The 26,984-nt window shown below is 34.4% G+C and overlaps 1 protein-coding gene across 1 annotated transcript in view; it reads right to left on the reverse strand.

Moving 5' to 3' along the window:
- The window catches only part of LOC123664217 (dystrophin-like), a 132,324-nt gene extending 109,098 nt beyond the window's left edge, over positions 1-23,226 (reverse strand). The window contains exons 1-4 of the mRNA XM_045598813.1: positions 23,209-23,226; positions 22,489-22,914; positions 2,888-2,992; positions 1,762-1,940 (exon numbers count right to left, since the gene is read on the reverse strand). Of these exons, the coding sequence (XP_045454769.1) occupies positions 1,762-1,940; positions 2,888-2,992; positions 22,489-22,914; positions 23,209-23,226 (728 nt within the window). The remainder of the gene's footprint in view (positions 1-1,761; positions 1,941-2,887; positions 2,993-22,488; positions 22,915-23,208) is intronic.
- Positions 23,227-26,984: the final 3,758 nt, after the last annotated feature.

Consider the following 26,984-nt stretch of genomic DNA (forward strand, 5'->3'; position numbering starts at 1 on the left):
ACTGTAAATCTATAAAATTTATCAAGCTCCGCGCCTTTGATACCACAGTAGTAGCTAGACTAACGAGCTTCGTTCAGCAAACTTACTTTTTTTTACTTAAGAATTTTCTAAGGAAAGACGAGACAGACTCGTTGTAAAATCTTCTCTAACTTATTATCTGTTTGAGCAGAAATAGCTTAGTGGATAAAATAAGTGATTCTAAACAAATTGGTTTAATCTCTAATTCAAATCTGGCCTGACACTTCTAACTTCAAACACTTAATACGTCTTCCAAATTTATTTCATACTTAGGAATAAAGGAAAAAAATATGAGCTTTCAAGAATAAATTATACAAACTAAGCTTTATAGGGAAACAGTCATTTTAGGAATTATATGAAGAACTGGATCATTTTCGTTAATTCTATTTTTTTTTATATAAATAGGCCGGCAAACAAGCGTATGGCTCATCTAATAGTAAGCCGTAAACTATAGAGGCCTCAAAACCAGAAGCATTGAAAGCGCGCTTCCGACCCTATCCCCAATCCCCCCAGGGAGCTCTGGTTATCTTACTCACCACAGGAACACAACTCTAGGTTTTGAGCAGGATATTTCCTGCTGTGCCTACCTCATATGACTATGAGTCAGTTTTTCATAAGTTAACAAGTCATTTACTCGATTAAAGGAACTTAATTATGAGTTAAATTATTTATATTAAAAAAAAAAAACACGAATATTTATTTATAATGAGTAATTAATTAAATTGTTAGGCTTTATATGTGTTATCTTATATCTTATATGTATATAAAACTTAATGAGTTATCTAACAATTTTGACTCCTTTTTTCTCGCTCATGTCTTATTGATTTTAATATTAAATAAATAAATAATCAATCCAATGACCAGATAAATGCAACCAAATCCGTAAACCGAGTTAGCTTGCGGTGATCACTCAGACCGCGCTAAGCCAATTACGATGCAGCTCTAATTGATATTAAGCGTCGCTCGATACCACTTCGGATGCTATCTCTTTAAACGAATCAGCATAACGGTGTCTCTACAATTTACCACTCACTTTAATGCAATATTTATTGATCGCAAATGCATTATTAGGTATAAAAGGAGTTTATTCACAGATAGTTGAGACAGTAATCGAGTTTTTTAATCTCAAATGCGTATTATTTTATAAATTAATATTGCAAATTTAAATTAATGACGTTGCTGTTGAAAAGTCGTACCCTGATATCTTTAAGCATATATTACAGCATGATAATGTTGACCTTTAATAGTGTTTGATTTTGACTAGCTCGTTGGCGCAGTTTGTAGTGACCCTGCTTTCTGCTCCGGGGGTTGTGGGTTCGATTCCCATACCGAGTCTGGCTGTAACATATGTATTATAATGATACATGTCTTATTTATAAGTATGTTTATCGAATAAAAATGTAGCTATACTAGTCGCTGTTACCTATAACACAAGCATTAAGTTGCTTACTTTAGGAACAGACGATCGTTTGTTATTGTGTAGATATGTATTTATTTTATTTAAAATATTATTTATTTGCAATTTAATTTTCGATTACATCACATCAATATCTACTAATCATAGCATTTCATCGATATTTACAAATGAGAAATACGTCTTTCTTCTTATAATAATTTATTGTATATTAAGCTTAAACGAATCGAGAAAAAGTCCAGACTATTCTTGCACTGGACACGGACCTCTTAACAATTTTCCGAATATTTTAATAGAAAACTTTATTCGAAAAAAAAGACAGTACTGACCTGATAGCCATACTCTTCGCCTTCAAATGATGCCATCTTTGGTTCATCTCATCCAATCTTCTCTGAAGCATGACCGCGTCTTCTTGAGATGACAGAGAGCCGAGCAGACGACGCCCAGTCCCCGTGAGAGATGCGTAGACATCGCGATGTGTTTCGATCTCCGACTGCAGGTCCTGCAACAATTGTATAAATTTTCATTAACAACCTCAATTAAATAGGACTTAGCGTAGTTACTATTTAGAAATTTCAAATATTTACATTCTCGTTACCATGGTAATGTTATTTGTATGATTAGTAATTTCGAAAGCTTAAAAACTTATATTAAATATCAATGTTTCACAAACATTATGTATTTCCGTTCATTGAAATGTTAGCCTTTGTAGCATAAACGACTACGCGTATAACGATACTAATTAATTTAAAATGAAAATTGTGCATTGTATAACGGCATACAACATAACGGCGTAAATAAACTAGGTTTGGCAGAAGCAATAGTAGTTCCTAATGATCATTTACAAATGTTGAATTGCGAATTCAAAGCAGACAAAGCAACTGGACTAAGGAATAAATAGGAAACGGTACAGAACAAACTGGAGCAAACGAGAGCATCTGTAAACGTACGCAGACACGAACACAATCAGATCATGGCAAATATCTGAATGATCAATTACAAGAAAATGAAATTACCAGTTCTGGAAATAGGTCTCAACATTGTTTGTAACTGAATATTTTTATATTTATTTAAAGCTAATTAGCTTTAACTGGTTTAGAAACATCAAATAAATATTCAAGTATGACTGAGGGCTAATTTGTAAAATATTTTAAATAACTGAAAACTTTTTTGATAAATCATAATTACGAACTATCTCCATCAAACTAGGCTTGAAATTAGTTCATTTGTTTTCGAGCTATGTTTGACTAACTTTATTATCCTGCAAAATTAATTTAAAGAGTAGATTAAGAGTAGACTACTTCATAAAACATAATTAATCTCAAATGTAAGTCAAAACCGAAATCTTCACGAGAACTTACCACCGAAATAAGAAAAATAATAAATTTTAAGACGAGATCTTTCCAAATCCCTAAACCTCCGTAAATGCGACATAATTCAAGCCATACTAGTTACAGTTTTGTTTGCTTCATATAAGTGGGCCATTCCTTTCGGAGGCTTGGATTTGTGGACAAATTGCTGTTCTTTCAACTCTGACGGGGGAGACTTATTCATGAGATGCTGAAATACCGCTATCGACAATGGTTAGTAATATATTTGATCATCTTCTCCATATTTTGAAAAACTTGGTATTCTGTTTAAAATTTTTAAGGTGTTAGTTTATTTTCGGGAAATAATAAATTTATTTTGTTCATCGGGAATTTTATTTAGAAATTTCACTCTAAAGATAAACTACTAGAGTTCAATTGCAATCACTGAGCACTTATTTTAAATGTACAAAACATTTAAGCAATTTTTGTATTGTAAAAATGTAAGACAGGCTTTTAAAATTCAATGTTTATGGTTTTATCAAGCAACTAACATTCAATTTCAAGTCTTTCAGAAGTTCCAACAAAGATTATACTTTCATATAGGCTTCGCGATTAATAAGGTTTAATTAAAAAGTTTCTCGACAACTCCCACTTTTAATCCCTATCCTGGGGCTCAAACTCAACTCTTCACTTTACTAAGATTTTCAGAAAATACTTCAGCCTACGAAATTCGGTTGTTTGTTTCAAGTTTTCATTCTCGGATCCCTGTTTTGGAATTTATGAAGTTCTTTGCTTTCAACTAAGCTTATCTGTTCTAGTGTAAATAAACGCATTTAAATAGGTCTAATAACTAAACGAATAACAAGATAAATTTAAAGACTGAGGTTTCATTTAAGCTTTGACGATTAAAACGTATTTTATCAGAACTTTCAGATACAAAGGGCCTTACTATCATTATTATTTTGTAAGAAATAAATTTTTTATAAAATTTTTACATAGAATAAAGCATAGAATAATTTTAACTAATAAGTGCATTCAAGATGGCATACATTATTAAAAAAAAGTAACGCTTAAAGATTATAGACTGCCACAATGAATTAATAAATAAAGGGCGTGTTAGCCACTGTCCGAAAATAAGAACGTAGCCGATCTAGTGTGAATGTAGGGGGAAGGGAGGGTGGGGAACATCATGAAAGATTCAATACAAACGGTTTCGGACAAATCGTCAGGTATTACACATCCAACAATCAACGCATCGTCGGGATTCGATTACGTTATAAAAATTGTGTTTTTAATTAATACTCGAACGTTGTATTAAAATTTGCGCTTCGGGTACGATGGTCGTTTTACGTGCGTCGTTATAATTTTCGGAGGCAAAAATCCGTAAACGCTTACTGAAATCAATGAGCGCTGAAATGTTGTTAACGATGTTTTACCGAAATATTCACAGTTTAATTGTTCCTTTCTTATTTCGCTGTGTTATATGATAATTGAAAAACGATATCGTTTATGAGTTTGAGCTGTGAAATGGTATTTGTTCAAAATTGTATCGTGTAATTTAAGTTATGTTTAAAATTTCGGAAAATAAATTTAACTTTGTCATTTTAGTGTGTAATATTTTTTATAGTTGAATATACTAAATATTTATATTTAATGATGGAACAATTGATTCAAAAAAGCAACTAACAGTATGGATATCTTATCAGAAAATTTGTTCGAAAAGTAAACCAAATTTCTTTTTCAAACTAATAAAAGTTTCACATAGTTAAATAATACTTTTAACTAGAAACTTTTAAATAGTGTTATAGTAAATATAAAGGAAAAATACTAAAACTTAATCCAATGTTGGCCAAAAAGTTTTAAATAAACTAAATATTCTGAAACGTATTTGAATATATAAGGTTTACTTATCATCCACGTCACTGCATCTCACATTACCCGCCTAAACGCCATTATTCAGGATATCCTTTGGCAAGTCAGGCCGATGTGTTTATGTCAACAATAAGTCATTCGCTTCAAATATTCAAGGGAAGTTACTATATCTCTGTAATGATAATGCTGCTCGTGAACGTGGTTTCCTTTAACGAAATTAATTTTGTCTTGTGACGGCTACCCTCCCTTCATGAATATTAATACTGAACATGATGTTCTGGTAATTTGTGATGAGTCTTTTAAGGTACGGGTTGAAACGTAATTTTTAGGATACGATCATATTTCTTAGCGCATTGCTGATAAAATGGAAAAGATTATGGGCGTAATTGAAGTATGTCGACTGTAACTTAATTGTAATTTTGATAGCGATTAATGATAAATTTGTTTGGTTAATCTTTAATTATACGTACATGTACATATGTGTTTGTATGGGTAGCATGATTCCGGACGTCAACACTCGGTGTCTTGGATGTTGGGTGTTAAGCGTTCTGATACATATTTTATTTCCTATGACTCCAGTGTGTGTGAGTAGTACTTGATCAACCTTTTAGTTTTTTAATCGCGAGGTTTCCGCGTACCGCCCCGTGGGTCACAGTGTAACATTTTATGATTATCTTCAGATAAATTGTAAATGTTAAGACAAACAAGTACAAACAAACTGACTTTTTCTAATTTCATCTGAAAATATTTTTATTAAAATTGTCATAAATTGAAAACAAATACAGTCAATGTGTTTAAAACATTTCTACTAATAAAACTGAATGTTATTTCATCTAAACCAACTCTGGAACAGGAAAAGGCATCCATAAGATTAAGTTGTTAGGCGCTAAGATTGACATGAAGTTAGATTAATGAGGCTGCCAACTGGGATGTGAGGTATAAGAAGAAATGACAACTTCATGAGAATTGGAGATTAATGGAGTCGTAATAAATTTTATAATAACAATTTCGGCGCTAAAATTAATTACACGTGACTGAAGTTTTAAAATTGTTTGCTGTAATTAGCTTTTCTCATTAACGATAATGTTACAAATGAATGTTATTGTAATATTAAATTTATCATTTATTTTGTAACCACGACCTGAACAAAATTTTTTTGTTAAAAGCCCACGCGGACGAAGTCGCGGGCATAGCTAGTATTAACTAAAAAACGAATAAATAAATAAATATAAAAACTAAAAAATATTATTAAAAGGCAAGGTTCCGAAGATACTGTCAGCGTTTCCCCTTTGAATGGCTAGACTAATTCTTTGTCCGAGATAGCTGCCAGCTTTTCGGTCTCCTGTGCTGTCGAATAACCTTTTTGCTATTTCCTTAAAATAAAATAGCCGTGTTGTGTCGGCTGAGTAGAATAGCACCACCCCTTTCTTCCCGTGGGGGTCGTAAAAGGCGACCTGGCTCAAAATCATCAGTGTCATGGAGAAGGAAAACTTCATTTGAAACCCGGAATGGGGTTTCCGTTAAGCATTCGTGACATAGCTCTAAAATGCGATAAACTCCTGCAGCCGAACTGGCTCCACACGTATCGACTCGTCGTTCCTGTGGGCCTAGCCAGTGAGGTAGAGAGGGTGGCGCAGAACTTGGGCAACTTTGCGTTTTCCTGAAGAGTGTCCTAGGCAACACAGTGTTTTTCTGACACTGTCTTAATCGTCTGCAATAGACGGATTAAGGCCAATGATGAAGATGATGATGATTTCCTTAAAAAGTCTTATTGCGCTAGGACCCCACGGACCAAGGGTCTCGACACCGAATGGGATAAAATCCTATCAGACCCCTGTGCATGCTTTAGCTGATAATATTAGTATTAGGAAGGTTTTATTGAGAAGTATCTTCAGTAGTTTTCTGTTTCTAAGTAATTGCGAGTAATTTAAAAAGTACTTTTATAATCTAAGATAGAGTATATTACCCAGAGAGAGTATATTACCCATTATTAATGAGAATAGGAATTTTTGATAATTTAATATAGATTAATTACATTAAAAAGTTAAAGTAGAATGACAAAAAAATTCATTTCCCAGAGGATGTACAGCGAACAATCCGCCGTAAATATATCTTAGATCGGTTATTATAAGCCGTAAAATATAACCTTACAGAGTAACTGCCTTTGGGATAAAGATAATATGGATAGGGCTTTTTTTATCCCAGAAAATAAAGAGTCCCTAGAGACAGTCACAAAACTGAATTTCTTCGCTTATTTTTCTATATGTATTTGCTAAAACCAAAAGATATATTAACTCGATGCCAGTCAAGCTGTCATAATGATTTATATTTTTATGTAAATTGTATTTATATGTATTATGCTGATGTTTCAACGTTTTTATTCAAAATTTGGTTTAATTAAAAATGTTTGGTTTTGTATGCAAAAAAAAAAACAATCTACTTAATTTACCTTATATATGTATAAAGAAGTTTTGATGAATTTTTCAGTAATGAAGTGCTTGTTTAAAAAATTATAGGCTCTAGTGCATTTTTTGGGAACGCATCCTCATTTGTCATAATTTGCAGGAAGACTCAAATATGTAACATATACAGTACAGACCAGATGTACAGACAGCTGAGTAGGAACTAGTAATAACATTCAAGTGGTATATTTTAGTTAGTATTTCAGTAACTGTATTATTTTATGAAAGTTTGGTTGAAGAAATTGGAGTCAAGTAGACTAAAGTGGAGTGTGATTATTAAGTTTTTTATTTATACAACTGGGTCGGCAAACAAGCGTACGGCGCATCTGATGATAAGCGATTACCGTAGCTTATACATAGATCTATGTCAATATTATTGTATGCTTACACAAAACAATCTTAACTTTGTAAATCTGGGGGCACGGTAGTGCCCCCGCCAAGACGAGCCAAAAAAAAAAAAAAAACGAAAAGCACTACCTATCTTTTCTCGAAGTGCTTCGTCGGTTTTTTGAACCATCATAACTTGGGTTTGGATTACACAAGATAAACAAAATTTAATTAATTAATTGGCTTAATTGGCTAGAGCGCCGACACGGTATGTCGGAGGCGCGGGTTCGAACCCCGCTGGAGCGGTCAATTTTTGATATGATATTCAAAAATGTTTATAAACAAAATTCTCAGGATATGATGTCAATAGTAAACTTACTAAACATATACAGTTTCAATTGCATAGCTCTTATACTTTAGATTTTATTGGTGTCTAAAAAACCCCGATTTCGTCACTCACTGATGATCATCAAAATTCTTAGAGTACTTCCTGAAGTCCCAGAAAGCTGAAATTTGGTATATAAGCTAGTATTAGTACACAAACAACAAAAAAATTATAAAACTTGGCACTTTTACCCTTTTTAAGGTGTAGAGTTTGTGAAGTTAGGACTTGTAGAGTTAGGGCGTGTAGAGTTAGAAGCTTGGCTCTACATGAGATCTGATAACTTTTTGACAGTGCGAGCCATATGATCTCGTCTTGGCAACATTTTACATGAAAATGTTTTTGGTGGGATGTAATATTTACTAGAACAACGTGAACATGAAACAGAAGATTTTATTTTCGAATATTCGAAAACTGTCCAGATAGAGCACGTGCTCCGCTACCGGACTGAATATTAAACACTAATATTGAATTCCGGTGGAAAATTATAGATGCAATGAAAACCTTCGAAAAAGTACATACGAATGTATTATTTGTAAGTTAAATCATTTCCAAATGTAAGTTAAACGACTAAATTGTAAAAGTATTAGTCATCACATCACATCACTTCAAAAATGGTGTGAACTCATATGTGTTGTCCATAGTAACCACGCTGGGTAGGCGGGTTAGTGACCGCAGGGCTGGCTTTGTCGCACCAAACACGCTGCTACCCGTCTTCGGCCTGTGTATTTAAAAGCATGGATGGTTACTCCGCCATTGGTCGGTTTTATAAGTTCCAGGTTGGACCTGTGCTATCCCGTAGTCGCCTCTTACGACACCCACGGGAAGAGAGAGGCTGGCTACATTCTTTACTGCCGTAACCACACTGCAGAAAAAAAGTTTTAATAGCCCCGTGGTGGGTTAAGCTCAGACCCTTCTCCAACATGGGGAAAGAAGCCTATGCCCAGCAGTGGGATATTATAGGCTGAAGCGACAACTATTTGACGTTTTAATTATTTTGTAATAAATGAATAATAAACAGCAAACGCACGTTCCAAAATTAGTTTGAGCGAGAATTCCAATAGATAGATACACATGGTAGACTTTGCAATACAAATAAACTCCCTTTGTCGCAAAACCATGTTAACAGCTATTTATAGATCGTCTGAATTGGATTTAACGTATAAAGACGATTACAGAGAGCTTGCAGCCTCACGGATACGTGATCACAGCGAGATGAACGTTCTAGAACATGCCGAGCATTGAATATTAACAGTTGAATTGTATTAAACAGCTTTGAAATTGGCGTACGTGATGTGATTTTGTTGATTTTAGGTGCACTGGAAACTGAAATTAAAATTTATGAAAAAACTGTAATTAAAATTTATGAAAAAACTGTAATTAAAATTTATTATTTAAACATTTTTTAATATCATATCAAAAATCGACCGTTCCAGCGGGGATCGAACCTGCATCTCCGACTGACCGGTCGATTTTTGATATGATTTTAAAAAAATGTTTAGAATTTCTTAATGTGTGGGTAACACAAAAATAAAATCGTACAAATTTATTATTTACTTAATTTTAAACAAAGTTGCTGTTTTCTGCGACATTGTTTAAGAAAAAATATATTACACATAATTGTACATTTTCCGATATAAATAACCAACACATAAAACTGTTTATCAACACAAACTTGAACTATACATTATTATCCTCAAAGTATGTAAAATACCACAGCGGGTCCAAACACAGTTTGGTTAGCAAGCAATAAAATATCACATAATGAATCATAATAACAAAAATAAAACTACAACCTTAACAGTGGTTTAAAGTACATCTTGAAACTTTAAAAAAAAATTGGTTGTCTGTAAAGTTGGTTTACGGACGATAGTTTAACGTTACAACGTCATAACAAAACATCTCCTCGGACGCATAAGCCTATCGAGTGGAAGAGAGATAGATGCGGCGCACGCGTGCAATGAGCGTAACGGGACAATGATTCTTTTTCGTGCACGCAGACGGTGTTTATTGATTTATTAGAAATCACGTCAAAAAAATAATTAATAATTTAAAAAAAATACCAAATCTCAAAATGAAACAGCACTTGTTGATTTTGAACAACGCTGATACCAATAAAGTAACTTAACATTTAGTAAGACATATTTCCCGATCGTTTGCAAAGTAGAAGCAATAAATTCAAACTCGTTGCTACCTCAGACCGATTGAAAGGAACCAAATCGCGGGCTAAATAAATTCTTACCGAACTAAAGATAGTTGCTATCGGAGGAAGCGAATGAACAAGTTAGTAAACTACCGCATCTGTGGTACGAGTAGGGTTACCAGCTTCATAATTTCAATTGTTTATTTAAAATTGTTTTAAACATTTTGATTTAAATTTTACTATTAAATCCGGTTTACGTGTATTGTTTGTATTTAATTATTAGTTTGTATATAGATGCTGAAATAATGACAAAAAAGAAACAGGAAAATGTATCTCTTTTTTATTATTTTATAGGATGATCTATTTATTAATAAATAGACTTTTATCAATTAATAAAATATATGTTATGTATTTATTACGCAAAAAACCGATTCCACACTTGAACCTTCTCAAGAGCACTTTCTTTAATAATAATAAATGCTTTATTTGACCAAATACTGTACAATTTCATAATCCGCCAAACTGCGTCATGGCGGATATTGAATGCTTGTTGGCGGATATCGAATGTACAGTCTGGCTACTGCAGGTACTCATCACAGGAACACAACATTACTTGAGATTAGTATTATTTAGCTATGATCTTCTGTAAGGTTAAGGTACTTCTGCAATGATGCTACGTCATTACAACGCAACATAATTGTATCACTATATAAAGAAATCAATTTAGAAAATCCTTTACAAAACCATTTAGTAAATAAAGGTTGTGAACAAATGACCTGTCGGTCTAATCATAAGATTATAACTTTCAAACACAGCATCAGAGATGCGAATTCGATTTGCGTATCAAGATTAAATGTTAATTTATATATGTGTATGTATATTAAAATTATATATTTCAGTCGTCTATCTATATATCTAAAACACAGTTATTTTTTTTAACGTACAAACAGACGGCATAACTAACGGAATGCGATATAAAAAAAGTAATAAATCGTCGGAATATTACACTTTCTATATTTGTTAAGACGGAAAAAGCGAAATATTCATTTAGTATATGATGTATAGTAAGATATACATAACAACTTCAAAGAAAAATCAATATTCGAACCGAAAGTTGTCATAAAATTTCGTAATATTAAATAAAACAACGATTGACAATTTTTTTGCTCGTATTATTAGAATTGGTAAGACGTGAAATATTATTTAGCTAGTTGTAAATAAAATCGTTTTTCATATAAAACTGTGCTAAACAAGCCAAAAAATATTCTGATCATTCCTGAATACATATATCGAGGTTGGAAACTCCTTTGTTCCAACAGAAAATTACAACCGCCTCAAGAATAATATAATTCAGAATGGTAAGCCAAAAGCAGGATTTATAGACGAGTGATAAATTCTCTCTGACGCTGTCTAGTTAGTTTCAGATTGCTTTCTCAGCTGTTTTGACGTTCTGTCACTAAATCGAGTTACGTTAGTCTGGCGACCCTACGACCAGGTCGTTATCGCAGGTGCCCGGGCCGGTTATATCCAGTTAAATCCTGTTACAACCGGTTACCAGGGTAGGGATTACCGCCTTGATCCGGTTTTCAGTCGTTTGCGACTTGATTTATTCACTCTCCGAGTTTTTTTTTCTGGTCGGTTACGTTGTTTTCTTTTATGTTTCTTTTCGATTTGATTTATTTGTACTCAATTTTACGGGATTAAAATTTATGCAGAAAAATATACCTTTTCAGCTTACAAATGGAATTAATCTCATTTGTAACATAACATAATAAAGTAGGAGCGCTTATTATTCTTTTCTTCGGGAAGTAAACTCTTTGTTATTTATATCAGAATAGCATTTACCCGCCCGCGGCTTCGCCCGCATTGGATTTTTGTAAAATACAAAGTAGCCCATGTTACTTCTAATACCTCCAAAAATATGTAAATATTACACAGTTTTCGCGAGAAAGCGTAACAAACAAACTTACATTCACATTTATAATATTAGTAGAGATATTTGTAGTAAGTAAATAAGTTTATCGAAAATTTGAATATTTTTTTTCTGTTAGAATTCAAACGACAAACTTTATTTTATTAATAAGGTTATACTTTTACATTTATGTAAATAAAGAAATTACGTACACACTTCAGCCTATCGCAGTCCACTGCTGGACATAGGCCTCCCCAAGTTCGCGCCACACATCCCGGTCTTCCGCAATCCTCATCCAGCCTACACCGGCAATCTTACGTAGATCGTCGGTCCAACGGGCCGGAGGACGTCCCACACTGCGTTTGCCAAGACGCGGTCTCCACTCTAGGACCCGTCTACTCCAACGGCCATCGGTCCTGCGACACAGATGACCAGCCCACTGCCACTTCAACTTGCTAATTCTGTGGGCTATGTCGGTTACTTTCGTTCTCCCGCGGATAGTCTCATTTCTAATCCTGTCTTTGAGAGAGACCCCAAGCATGGCCCGTTCCATTGCACGTTGAGCGACTTTAAACTTGTGGACCAGTCCCTTGGTCAGTGTCCACGTCTCGGCTCCGTATGTTAACACAGGCAGGACGCATTGCTCGAAAACTTTTGTCTTCAAGCATTGCGGAATCTTCGAAGTGAAGACTCGACGGAGCCTGCCAAACGCCGCCCAGCCCAACCGAATCCTCCTATCGGCCTCCTTCTCGAAGTTGTTGCGGCCTAGTTGGATAGTATGGCCTAGGTAAATATAATCCTGAACAACTTCGAGAAGGGTACCATCGACCGATACCGGTATCGGTATGACTTGGTTGTTAAACATAACTTTCGTCTTATCCAAGTTCATACAGAGACCGACACGTCGGGAGGACTCGTTTAGGCCGGCCAGCATTTGGCCTAACTCATCCAGCGTCTCCGCAAAGATGACAATATCGTCGGCGAAACGAAGGTGAGAGATGAATTCACCGTTGACGTTGATGCCCCGTTCCCCCCAATCCAAGGTCTTAAAAACATCCTCTAGCGCAGTGGTAAACAGTTTCGGTGATATTACATCCCCCTGTCTTACCCCGCGCCGGAGGGAAATAGGTCTTGTTCTTTGGTCATTGACATGAACGGTCATCGTCGCCGCGTCGTACATAGATTTTAGTACCTCGATATATCGCCAGTCGATATGACATCTCTGCAGAGAGTCCAGGACAGCCCAGGTCTCGACGGAGTCGAAGGCTTTCTCGTAGTCCACAAATGCCATACACAGCGGTTGATTATATTCTTCCGTCTTTTGGATAATCTGCCGAACAGTATGGATGTGGTCCACGGTGCTGTAGCCATTTCGAAACCCAGCCTGCTCTGGTGGTTGGAATTCGTCGAGTCTTCTGGCGAGACGATTCGTAACAACCCTCGAAAACAGCTTATAGACGTGGCTCAGAAGTGAGATCGGTCTGTAATTCTTTAACAGAGACTTATCGCCTCTCTTAAAGAACAGCACCACCACACTCCTGGACCACGCCTCCGGCGTGGTACCTCGGTGGATGACGGCGTTAAATAGTCTTGCCAAGGCTTTCAGGACAGGTCGCCCTGCGGTTTTAAGGAGTTCAGTGGTAACTCCGTCATCCCCCGGGGCCCTTCCGTTTTTAAGCTGCCCGAGCGCTGCACCAATCTCATCCTCTTCGAAGTCCGGGATACACTCCGAATAATGGCGCAACAATGGTGCCCGTGGATCTTCGGTGTCCCAAGTCGCAGGCTTGCGTGCGCTCGACGAGTACAGCTGTCCATAAAAATTCTCAACCTCTTCTCGGACCTGAGGGCGAGAGCAGACGGTTCTGCCATCTGCTGTTTTAAGCTTCGCAAGAAGGCTTCTCCCCAATGGTCTTTGGAAAACTTTGGACCCCCTATTCTGCTCAATCAGAGTAGCAACCTCTCTCGTATTTGAGCAGCGGAGGTCTCGGCGAATAATTTTCCGTACCCTCTTGGAAAGAGCCCTCTGTTCTGGCGAAGCAGCCGGCAACTCGCGCCTCTGCCGCATCAGATCCAAGGCTTCGGGAGAAAGTTTGGACTGCTTCGTTGGCTTTGTTGGTGGAAAGTGCCTGCGACCCAGTGTACACACCGTCTTCACCACGTTGTCGGTTATCTCGTCCACGTCGCTAGTAGTTTCCAGCGAATCGAATCGGTTTTGGAGTTCCAACTGAAACTGCTCGGAGCCACATAGTATTTGGGGCAGCGTAGGTCGGAGAGTAGATTTCATCAAGCGGGTCCGCTCCTTTCGGAGACATATATTCAGAGTGCCCCGTACTAGCCGGTGGTCGCTGCCGGTGTTAAACCTGTTAACCACTGAGACATCTCTGAATATATGCCTTTTATCCGCTATGATGAAATCTATCTCGTTCCTCGTCACAGTATCGGGGCTTTGCCATGTCCACCTCCTTTGGGGCTTCTTCTCAAAAAATGAGTTCATCAAGAAGAGCCCCTCCGATTCGAGGAAGTTGACAAGCGTCTGCCCCCTGTGATTCCTGTGCCCCAATCCGTGTGGTCCGATGCTCGATCCGTCGCGGCCTTGTACTCCCACTTTAGCGTTGAAGTCTCCCATGACAACGCTGTAGAAGGTCGAAGTAGTGCCATGTATGGCCCTTGTGATATCTTCATACAAGGCTTCGACTTCATCGTCAGAGTGTGCCGAGGTCGGCGCATATACCTGTATCACTTTCAGGGAGTACCTGTCGGTGAGCTTAAGTACAAGGTACGCTACCCGGGTCGACACACTACTGACTTCCACAACGTTGTTAGTGAGAGTCTTGTGAACCAGAAAACCGACGCCACCTTGGGAAAGCCCATCACCTTCACGGAAGTAGAACAAGTGCCCGGAGTCCAGGATCATCGTGTCCTCTCCCTCTCTTCGGACTTCAGACAACCCCAGTATGCTCCACTTAATGTGACTAAGTTCTACCTCAAGTTCGGTGAGGTGATGGTCCAACCGTAGCGTGCGTCCATTATACGTAGCCAGGAATATTTTTCTATGGCAGCCTCCCGTACCCCGGTGATTCTTAGCACCCTCTACCCCACCGTTACCACGGCCGCTGCCGTAGCCGGGAATAGTGGGGCTTACGTACAAATTACGTACATAATAACAAAAAAAAAAAATACAAAGCTTTAGGTATTGTGTTTTCATGAATACGAATTAAACATTACCTACATTATTCTGATCTTTATCTTTTTAAATCCGAGCACGTGCGTCACATTTAAATTGTGTCAAAAATGACAAATGTGACAGTTGCTTTCGTGATTGCGATGCCCGGCTTTAACTGGTTTAAACTGGTTAAATCCAGCTCATTAACGATTCGTCTCATGGTTTACAATGATTAGCCAATATATGCGTCATATCCAGTTTTAGATTATTTGCAATAATCTTGTCTCGTGTCAACGTGTCTAGTTTCGTGTCCAGTTCATTAGTACTAATGTAAGTGGCATGTGTCAAATTGTTGTCGTTTGACAGTTCGAAATTCAAAATGAATTACGACTGGTATGCAATAATGACACGTTCGATTCCATCGAATCGATTGTTGTTATATATTGTGTAAATTACAACGACACAGTACCATTGGTCCATTTGATAGTAAATAAGGATTTTAATCGAAATGTTGCGATTTAAATATTACTCGACTTGGTTTAACTCTATAAAATTATATGAAATTACTCTATATATTAAAAACGCATAAAACAATAAGCAATTAAAGTAAAACAAACTTGATAAATGGAAATATATTGCAAATTAACTAATTTATGTACGGTCTATTTACACGCACAAATTCGCGGTATTAAAACATAGTAAACGTGTAAACGAAGGTTGGCGAAAATGATAAATTAATTAAGGCAGGTTTCCTTGCGTCGGAGAACCGCTCAAAGTAACCGCAGAACTTTTATAGGCGTTATTAAAAATGCAGTCTAAAATATTTCCAGCGAGGATATTAAATTTTCACTACGGCCAAATTTTTCATTTTCCAGCCATACATTTAAAAACTAAGAGTAACGTTTTGCGGTTTTTCCCGCTGCGTGCAAAAATGTATGCATTTATATGTCTTGTGTATGTCTGTTCCGCAAATCTCTGAACAAATATGGCGTCTCGGGGGAAACTAATAACTGTTTCAAACTCAAATAGCACTGCAACAGACGTTCCTACGCCTTTTATTGTTTTGCATTTCTCGTGTTTGCGTTTGATATTGTAAATATTTAACTTTTCCATACTTTATTTTTGTTGTGCATATTATTTAAACGTTCATACCGCTTTGCATTCGAAATACTTGTTTATTGCTGACATCGGAAAAGGAAGAGTTTCTATTTAATTATAATATTTTCTTTTTACACATTTTTCAAATGTGATTGATTCAATTAGTATTTGTTTCAGAAAAAATACTTGTAATGCAATTTTTCTGATTTCAAATTTAAAAATCGCACTAAACAATTATTTTGTTCAAAAATGTAGCCTATTGACAGTTGGCATAGAGAATACTAGTTTTCTTTTTTCTATCAATAATTATAATTTCAAATTTAGAATAACCAATACTTATTGCAAAAACAAAAACCTAGCTATTAAGATTCATAATTACCAACAACATAACAATTTGAATTATTTAAAAATCGAATTCCATTAACCTAATTTAAAAAAGCAACAAAATGCCCGCTATTTGAATACAAAAACAACAAATCTTCATGTAACTGACAAGTCGACGTTGTTGTAAACTGTAGCCGGTAGTGCTTAAGTCGGGTACGCGGTATCAATTTAACGATACCTGCCGGCTTTACATACACCTGCGGTCTCTAGATTAATGAAGATACAGACTCTCGTTACTTTAATAAAAATATTGAAATGAGTTCTTTGGAAACTTTTCTTTGTAACCGTTTTATAGACGTGTACTCCAACTATTTACTCCACAATAACATCTATGTAGAAAATGATTTATTCAATAAAATATTTATTGAAAATGTTCTTGTGAATAATATATTTGTTATTGCCCTGTGAAAATTTTTGTTTTAATATTTTGTAAGTTTTTATATTCTATGTTTATTGTAGGAGGTGTGGAAATACGTCCACAGACTAGGCCAATATAAAGAAATAAATTGTCCGTCTAATAAACGTATGTATGTTTCAAAATCAACAGCTTTTTACTGAATGCACTAACATATTAGCGAGTACTTGATGATTTTATACATATATAAAAGCGATTTTATGATTTTCTGTCTGTTCTGTCTTTTATATAACTTTTAGTAAAAGAAAAAGGTTATAAAGAATAAATTGTACGAAAAATTTTGTCAATAAAAATTAATTTCAGCAGTCTATTTTACTAAATAGACTGTGTGGCTACGGTAGTAAAGAATATAGCCACCCCCTCTCTTCCCGTAGGTCTCGTAAGAGGCGACTAAGGAATAACACAGTTCCAGTACCACCTTGGAACTTAAAAGGTCGACCGACGGCGGGATAACCATTTCACTGCTGGCTTTGAAATACACAGGCCGAAGACGGGCAGCAGCGTCTTCGGTGCGACAAAGCCAGCCCTGCAGTCACCAACCTGCCTGTCCAGCGTGGTGTGTGGGCAAAACACATGAGTTCACGCCAAAAATGGCGTGAGCTTGTGGAGGCCTATGAGCAGCAGTGGACTGTGATAGCCTGATATGATGATGACGATGATGATGAAAGATTTTACTAAATTTTGCGCAAACATAGTCATAGGAACTGAATATTCATAAGTCATGATACAACTTCAGATTAATGATTTGAATAAAAAATAGCGTATTTAGAAAAAGTAACTAAAATTTGACCAACATAAAACAATAATTTCCAAATACCCAAAACCATGTCATCGCTCTGCACACCGGTTACTCTATACTAATATCTGACATAAAAGTGGCCAGGTAAATATACTAGATAATAAATCTTTCTTAAAGAACTTCAGCCGGAAGATGGATGATACGCCAGCTTGCCAATAATAATGAGGCAACGTCTGAAATATTGCGTCGAGATTCATGAAAATAATAAATAATAAATTTATCATTAATTATTATACAATATGACTGAGCTGACGGATGGATTATTTATAAAGATATATTAATAATTGTGTTTCGTTCGCAAATGAAAAAAAAAAACCGACTACAATTACACCGACAAATAATACAACGGAGAGAGTAGAAAAAATATTATTCAAATAAAAACGCATTATTATGGATAACTCAAAAAGTATTCGTCGGATCAATTTTAAATAGGACTATATGACAAGCATCAGCTTTTGATTTAAAAAAAAGCCATCAATATCAGCACAATAAAAAGTTATGAGATAACAGACAAAAATACAATTTTTTTTTATTAGACTATACGTTTTCTCAAAATCTGGAGCAGCCCGACTAAGGAAATACCTCGACCTTATAGAAGATCACAGCTAAATAATACTGCTTCCAAGTAGCGTTGTGTTCCTAAGTAACGTCCAGGGCTCCGAGGCTAGGGTACTATTTTAAAAATGTCGGATTTACTTGCGATACAAAGCCGGTTTATAGGCCATAAAACAACTCTACTACACATAAAAGCGAAATGACCATTAACATGGATGAAGCCGCGAAATTCATCCAGCGAGTGTCGCAACATTTAAACAACAAAGTATATCGAAGTAGCAAAAACAAAGTATAATTATAAGATAGTTGAAATTATTACAAAGCGATTAATAACTTTTAACGCAAGAAAACTTTATGCCGGTATTAAAGATAACAGTCGACTGATAGAGCGACACATTGTTTTTCAATAATACATAAAAGACCTTATCCAGACTCGGGGAGGGAGTCGAATCCACAATCCCTGGAGCCAACGCGTTAACGGCCCAGTCGTTTAGTAAATACTAGTTGCTATGACAGACGCCATCTTGTATTGTTAACTGTCAAACTCGTGCGATTATCGTTACGTTTCTGATTTATTTTTTTAATTTTCTGCGCAGTTTTCATTTTTTTTTATTCTATAAAACACTTCTGTAAAGTATATGATTTTTGATTAAGCCTGAAGCATAACTCTTCTGGGCATAGGCCTTTTTCTCCGTATAAAAAAGAAGGGTACTAAATATGGTCCAATCCTTTATCTAGTTAGACCAGATTTCGCTTAGCATCAAATTTTGTGATTATTTTTCATTTACACAGATTAATCAAGATTAATCATCGCCGAAAAAGTCTTAATTTTTTAATGAAATTGTAATCTATGAAAAATTATTATTATATCTGTCTGAAATCCCATAAGCCAATGGATCCATATCTCTTTTACGGCGCCATCGTCAATCATCGGCAGGATTTGTTTATTCGGGGAGCCGGAGTTTTATGATACGATCGTAAAGTGTATACAAAATATACAAAGTATTCAATGAGTGAGTGAAGATATTAAGAATCATGCCTTATTAGAGTATAAATGAAATTTTGTTTTTACGGAATTATTTTATCTATTCTATTTAGTCATGATTAATATTTAAATCACATTTATTGTAATGGATTATTTTGGTAAATTAAATGTTAATATTTGGTTCACCTTTAGCTAAAAGACAAAATAAATAAATGAACGGTTCACACTCAACAGCCCACTTTGCTATCTTTGTAACTCCTTTTAAATTAAAACTCTACAATCAATAGAAAATAAAATAATATAAATTATAGGGAAAATATTGCATAATTTTGTAAACCTTCTCAGAAGTTCCCAAGCATGCGTATAACATAAGTTAAATACGATAAAGTTGAAAAGGTTATTTGTTTCAAGTATTTCTTTTTAACATTTACTACTCCGTATTCAAAAGTGATTTTTTAAGTACACAGTCGAAGTAAATAAAAAAGTCAAGTTCAATCGGTCTCATAGGAAGCATTTGAAACTACTATAAAATTGATATGAACATTTAATAAGATTAATATTTAAGAACTTAGAACATAAAAAAGTTTTGTTTCATAGGAAACTCCTTCGGTGTCTAACTTCACTGGTCATTAAAATACACGTGTATTCTGTAAAAGATTTCACTGTCCATCTATAACAATATGGCCCTATGAAAGACATGGTTATACTTGGTAATTATCATCGGTAATCCATCGGTAACCTTTGAAACAGAACGGTACTAAAGCCTACAGACAAAAATAAACATGAATGTCAATCAATCTGTCAAGTGATGAAATTTGACGCAGGAGAAAACGCCGAAAGTCTTCAAGAAAATTATATGAAACCGCCAAAATTGGTAGATTAAGTGATTTGAATGAAGCTGCCTCTTTCCCATTCAATTTTATTCAAAGTACTTAAACGTGGTCTCTGTTAAATAAATGTGATTTACGAGAGAATAAAACATTTCGCTATTCTAAATACGTAATTCTTTGTATCTTTATGTTTAGCTTATCTTAATATACAAAGTCCTTAGGATCATAAAGAGATTGTATCAAGGGACGACCTTGCAGTGACCCGGCTAGTGTTGTAACGAATGTGAAGATAGCATTTCGATAATTTTTTATCAAAATGTATTTTTTTTAGGAGAAAGTTTTATTCGTTTGCGAACATTTGTTGTTTAAATAATTGTTGAATACTGTAAAAAAATATTATTAAAAGACACGGTCAGTTTTATGTTTTATTAGCGATTTAAAAAAAAAAAGAAAAGATGGAATGAGAGATTATTTCTTACAAAATTACAGAGAGAGATAGTATTTCTTAGAAAAATAAAGATATAAAATTTATTATTAGGATGTTTATATCAAAGTATAATATTTTACTATTTTATTTATTATTTTATTTTATTTAACAATTTATGTACACTAGGATAGCAAAAGGAAATAGCTCTTATAAACAATGCTGGTACAAAGGCACTACTTAGCCCATGATGGAATCTCTTCCAGTAGTCCTGCCACAGGGAACTTATAAAACAGTCGCAAAATTAGCGTGTACAATCTAAACATATAGATAATAAAAATATAATATATAATAAATAAAATTAATTTAATTTTTAATAATAATAGTCCGAAATCTGCACGACGTAATAAACTGGCTGGTTAATGATACTGAGCTAAACTTTTAAAAGAATTTATAAAAATGAAGTTTGGCTACTTTTTTTGTTTGCTTTGCCTTTTCATAATCTCTCAGTATAGACGGATTCTTTTTAATACTTGAAATAAAATATTACCGCATAATATGGCGTTACCATGGTTTTTAAATAGAATGAAATAAACACGTAGTCCGACATTTCTTGAATTTACTCCATATAGGGGTTAGAAATTAGGAACTTCAGTTTCTCTAATAACCCTGCAGGCTACAACTAATACAATATAAAGGATCAGATACACCTGTGCGACTGAGGGACGACGAGTCTCATTGTTATTATTATCTCGTTCAGTAGCAAAGGTTTGGTTGCACCTTTAGAAATCCTCTCGCTTGGTTAGACCTCGCTCATATGTTTAATATGTAAAAGTTAAGAGGAAATACGTAAAATGTATGATGTAAGTAGTAATAATGGAAAAGTCGGTCATATCGTAAATTAACATCTTTTTTCAATTCTTCTATGTATTTCATACAAATCACTTAGATATGTTCTAAAAATACACAAAACATAGCGTTAAAATTATTCTTAATGTTCATAATAAGTCAAAATTATATTGAAAATAATCTTCAGTCAAATAGGCTATAAAACACAAATAAAACTAACCTGCTAAGAAATATCTGCTCACAAGAATAGGTAAAAAATGCATCGATTACAAATATAAAAGACTAGTTGTGCCCGCTACTTTGTCCGCGTGGAATTTAACAAAAAAATTATTATTCGGTTCGCAGAATTATAAAATAAATAAATTACTAAAATAAAAGTAGCCCTAAAGTTACTCCTTATTACATCAGCTATCTGCCAGTGAAAGTCCCGTCAAAATTGGCCCAGCCGTTTCAGAGATTTCAGATTAGCCAGAACAAACCGACAGACAGACATACAGACAAACATTGTAAAAAATGTTATTTTGGTATATTTACCGTGTATATTATCCATATGAATTAAGTAAAAAGGGGTTATTTTAATATTACAAACAGACACTCCAATTTTATTTACATAGATGTTTGGATGTTTATGGATGTTTTAGGTTGTAGTATATAAATTTATGTGTATAAATTTATATACTACAACCTAAAACATCCAGCATCAATGAATACAACAAAAAAATAAACTAAAACCACATCATTAGAAATATTCCTGCAGAATATGCTTTAAAAATACGGTTTCATAAAAATATCGATATCTTCACATCACTACGATCGACGGGTCTTCATTAATGATATTTACTCAATACCGGTCACGAAAAAATTCATAATACGACTGCAGGGAAATGATCGACAGTAGGGGTTTATAGGAACTCCATATCAATTTTTAATGCCCTACGTAAACTAATTTATCAAAGCTTATTGCCATCGTTAAAATATGGCATAGCTTTTGCCATGGTTTAAAAAAAAAAAAAACTTTCCGATATAAATTGTCTTATGTTTTGTACAAAATATATAGTTATGAAAGCAGTTTCTGCTCCAACAATATTATTGAATATAGCTGCATTTAGTAGAAGGTGAATAAGATATGTTGTATAAAAAACTTACCGATTCAAAGTGTCGTATTTCAGCTAACAACACAAAATTTATGTGAATAAACCTCGCATCTTCACACGACCTGGCCTTAACACGGTAACCTGGTCTATTGTAAAAGTACTTATAACCCGTATATTCCGAACTCTCTATATTCACTTTTAAGGCACCTTTATATTGGTAATCACCACCGCAACCAAGACATAGACCTTTGGTGATGAATTTCTCTAAACTGTCAGGCCAGGCCGAGGCCGCCCCCGAGCGAGGGCGGCCCGGCCATGTTCCAGATGAGCTCTGAGTCCCGAAGCCCTTTGAGGCCCTCAGCAGTTTCCAGTCCTCGGTGGATTTATCAGCTGCTTTTTCTGGCCTCCATCTCCATTTCGAGATCACCGATTCTGATTTCGAACGTTTGGTTAGGCCAGCGCCAGCATTCTTTGTATTCTTTGGTAATGATAGTCAGTTTCTTCTTGTTGCATTTATTCCTATAAAATTGATCGTCGTTTTCATGTGTCAATGGATTGTACGTAGTTAATTTGTATTAATTAGGATTTGGATTATTTATTGATTATTGGGCTTTGAATCTGGAAGCGAATGTTTCATGTTTTTCCTGTTATTCATATTATTTAAGAACATTTTTAAGTATCTGTTTTTTTATTATTATTTTGCAGCGAATACCGAAAAATTATTTCAATAAAAAAAATTACTAAACCTAATTTATTTTAATTTAATAAATACTCGTTCATTTATGTACATCTTAAGAAAATGTATAAAAATTATTTTATTACTTGCGTTAACTATCTATTATTAAATACATACTTGTCAAAACAAGCGAGAAATCACATGTACAAATTGACGTTTTTATCAAAATAGTTCTTATTATTATTATTTTTTAATATTTTTATAAAATCAAAGCGATTGTTGAAGAAAATTGCGTTCTCGTCATTTAGGAAATTGCTCCGTCATTACCGCTCGCCGGTATCGATTAATTTCTGGCGCGTTTTAATTTGAGTGAACAACAGAGGTGTTCGATTTGAAATTTAATAATAAATTATATTTTGAGAATATTAATAGTTTCATATACTCGTATTAAGTTATGCTTATTCTGTACTTATAAATCTATATTTACATAATAACGGGAGTTAATAAGTGAATTTAATAGTTTGTGTAAGGTACATACATACTAAGCTTTCAAAATGGAAATAAAAAATAATAATCAGAAATATGCTATGGTTTTTAAGTTTACTCTACCATTATAAAAACTAAAAAATTAACTATTCACTCTCTTTATTAAAAATATAGATTCGTGACTATAAAGATAACTTATTTATGACTTTAAAATGGAAAAGTAGAAGTGAAATTATTTATTTTTAACCAGTTAATATTTATTTCTATTTCAGCACTGGCTTTTACTCTTTCTTCTACGCACTGTATTGCATTAAAGAACTAATTTGGTGAATATAAGTTTTTAATTGTTACACAAAATCACAGCTAAATAATACTGCTTTCAAGCAGTGTTGTATTCCTGTGGTGAGTAAAGTGACCAGAGGTCCTGGGTAAATTGAGGATAGGGTCGGCAAAGCGCTTGCGATGATTCTGGTGATGCAGAGGTCTATAAGCTACGGTAATCGTTTACCATCAAATGAGCCGTATGCTTTTTTGCCGACCTACTTATATAAAAAAAAACAATTGATTTAAACCAAAAACCCTACTGTTTAAATAATAATAAAAAATAGTTTAAAAATATAAATAAACAAAACACAATTACGATATCATCACAAGTATAATTATTTGTCCCACAAACTATTGAAACTGAATAGAAAAATCCTACAACTAGAACCAACTTGGATCCCTACAATTTAATACTAATCTATTGCTAAATTGCGTAACAAATATAATCCCAATAAATAATTAATTACTTAAAACATTATTAATTCTCTGAGATAAAACAATTATGAAAACGAAAATTCGTTAACAGCCGAAACCCATTTATTAGTGGATCTCGTTAAAATAACCTTTTAGTAAAATCACTTACTCATCGTCTTACCAAAAGAACGCCTCCGGAGACCGATTAATCAAATACTTGCTCGTGATTAATTAGAAAATCAGGAATTAGTTAGGAATTGTCGAAATTACGGCTGACTGATTCGATGATAAAGATGTGTAATTGGAGAGGGCATGTGTTAATACAATACACTAAACAAAACACCACATTCATTAATTTGACACTTGCGATTTTCCAAAAATATTATCTTAAAAAAATCAACGGCAGATATGGAAAATAGTCACATACATCATTTCATCATCATCATTTCAGCCTATCGCAGTCCAGTGCTGGACATAGGCCTCCAAAAGTTCGCGCCAAAAAAGGACGCTAGCTCATGTGTGTTGCCCATAGTCACAACGCTGGACAGGCGGGTTGGTGACCGCAGGGCTGGCTTTGTCGCACCGAAGACGTTGCTGCCCGTCTTCGGCCTGTGTATTTCAAAGCCAGCAATTGTATGGTTATCCCGACATTGGTCGGCTTTTAAGTTCCAAGATGGTAGTGGAACTGTGTTATCACCTTAGTCGCCTCTTACGATACCCACGGGAAGAGATAAAACTAAAGAGAAAAAAGTTAAACATAATTAACATGAAAAATTGCAGTCATAAATTAAAAAATGTGCTCAAATTTTACTATTTAAACTAACAGCAAAAAACTTTACTCAAAAATTGAACAATAATCGACAAAAACAACCTAACGCATCAAATCTGAATCTACATAAATTAAGAATTACGTAATAATAAAACTGTAGACAAAATCTTCAAAGTCATTCACATGTCATTAGAGTAACGAAAAATAATGTAAGACAACCTGACGGAACAAGGTCTGAAATATATATAACATTATACAGAGCGAATGATATTAACGCATCCAAACGTGAACATATTTCGTGGTTCGTCGATCTTATTCAGTCAGAAATGAATTTCATATTGTAATTCCTTTAACCCCGGATTAATATCTTACGGCTGGTTTTTGTTCTGAGAAATGTTACGTTCCGAAAAATACTTCTTGAATGAAAGAATTTTATTTTTCAAATGTGGAAATGATTTGTCTACTTTTCTAAGACTTGTCAATTTTAGTTTATGTTGAATCATTTGGATGAATTATATTTTAAGTATTGGTGTTATTTAAATAAATTACTTACGCTTCTTTGCCACGTTAAATAATATATGTACACTTGTAAAAAGGTTGGTTATGTATGTGCAAGTATTTTTAGGAGAGGAGATCGAATCCTCATAGTTAGGGTAAACGTTGGTACATATACTATTACTACAGTACCAACAAACTTTCATTTTGAGATAATGACAGTTTGGGAGCAGCAAATAGCTGTTATTAAGTTGCTTCTACTTATCAACAGATCAGACAATTTAACAAGAAATAACGTTAAAGTGATTAATGTTCGATTATTATCAATTAAATTCACATTTAGACACTTAAAGATCTAAAATTTATTTCTAAAGGCGTAATCGACGGCATTTAATTCACACTTTTACGTGTCAAGGTCGAAAACAAGATTGAAACTCAGAGGAAACTAAATAAAACTCGCACAGTTGGAATCGTAAAGGCTAATATATAAAACGGTTTGAAGCGAGAATTCAGTGCTACTTAATTAAATGTAACTGAGACAAAGTAATTACTGGTAAACGCGAATAAAACAGTATTTATTTGGTGGTACTCACTATTCAAATTTACTAAGCAATCCGATCTTGAACACAAAAAAGTGAAGTCTATCCAAATTACATTTCAACCGCCGAAAGTCTTCATTCAAACGATAGTATCGTAAGAACACAAAACAGCGCTTTCAAAAACAGGGATAATTGAATCACATAACCATAAAACAAGCATGAATTTTAAGTGCAGCGCTGGCAGCACTCCAGAGGTATAATTACTGAGCAGCATGAGACAATTGTAACCTTTCTATTTGTATGCTTTGGAGGACTCTTAATTAAGTGCCCCACTGAATACTCTTTTGTTCAATCTCCTTTGTGATTTATACAATGATTATAGTTTGGTCTTGTTTCTGATATTTTGATATAGATTTCTGGTGATACGAGCTCTGATTTAAGTTAGTTCATTATAATTATAGAAAGAAGGATCGTAAACGTCAGGTTTTGAGTCCAAATCCGTGTTAGAAGTTCAGTTTTCTGAAATATATTAGGTTAGTGATTAGTCTCATGTAAAGATTCTAATACTATGTCATTGCTGCTTTATTTAAGTTACGGAAAAAAATATACGATATTTTTAGGCAAATTTTTACAATCACAACCCAGATTTATCCCTAATTATATTTTCTTAAATGAAAGTCTTAAGGATTACGATTAAAATTAAACATGTAATTTTTAATCAAAATGTGCACAACAAAAAATCAACTATCGAAACTATAGATTTTCGTGATATTCAAAACTAGACCACACAGAGTATAGCTAATTTAGGTTTTACTATCTATATAACGAAAAATAAATAATATATC

This window comes from Melitaea cinxia, chromosome 21, assembly GCF_905220565.1.
Source record: "Melitaea cinxia chromosome 21, ilMelCinx1.1, whole genome shotgun sequence".
NCBI classification, from domain to species: Eukaryota; Metazoa; Arthropoda; class Insecta; order Lepidoptera; family Nymphalidae; genus Melitaea; species Melitaea cinxia.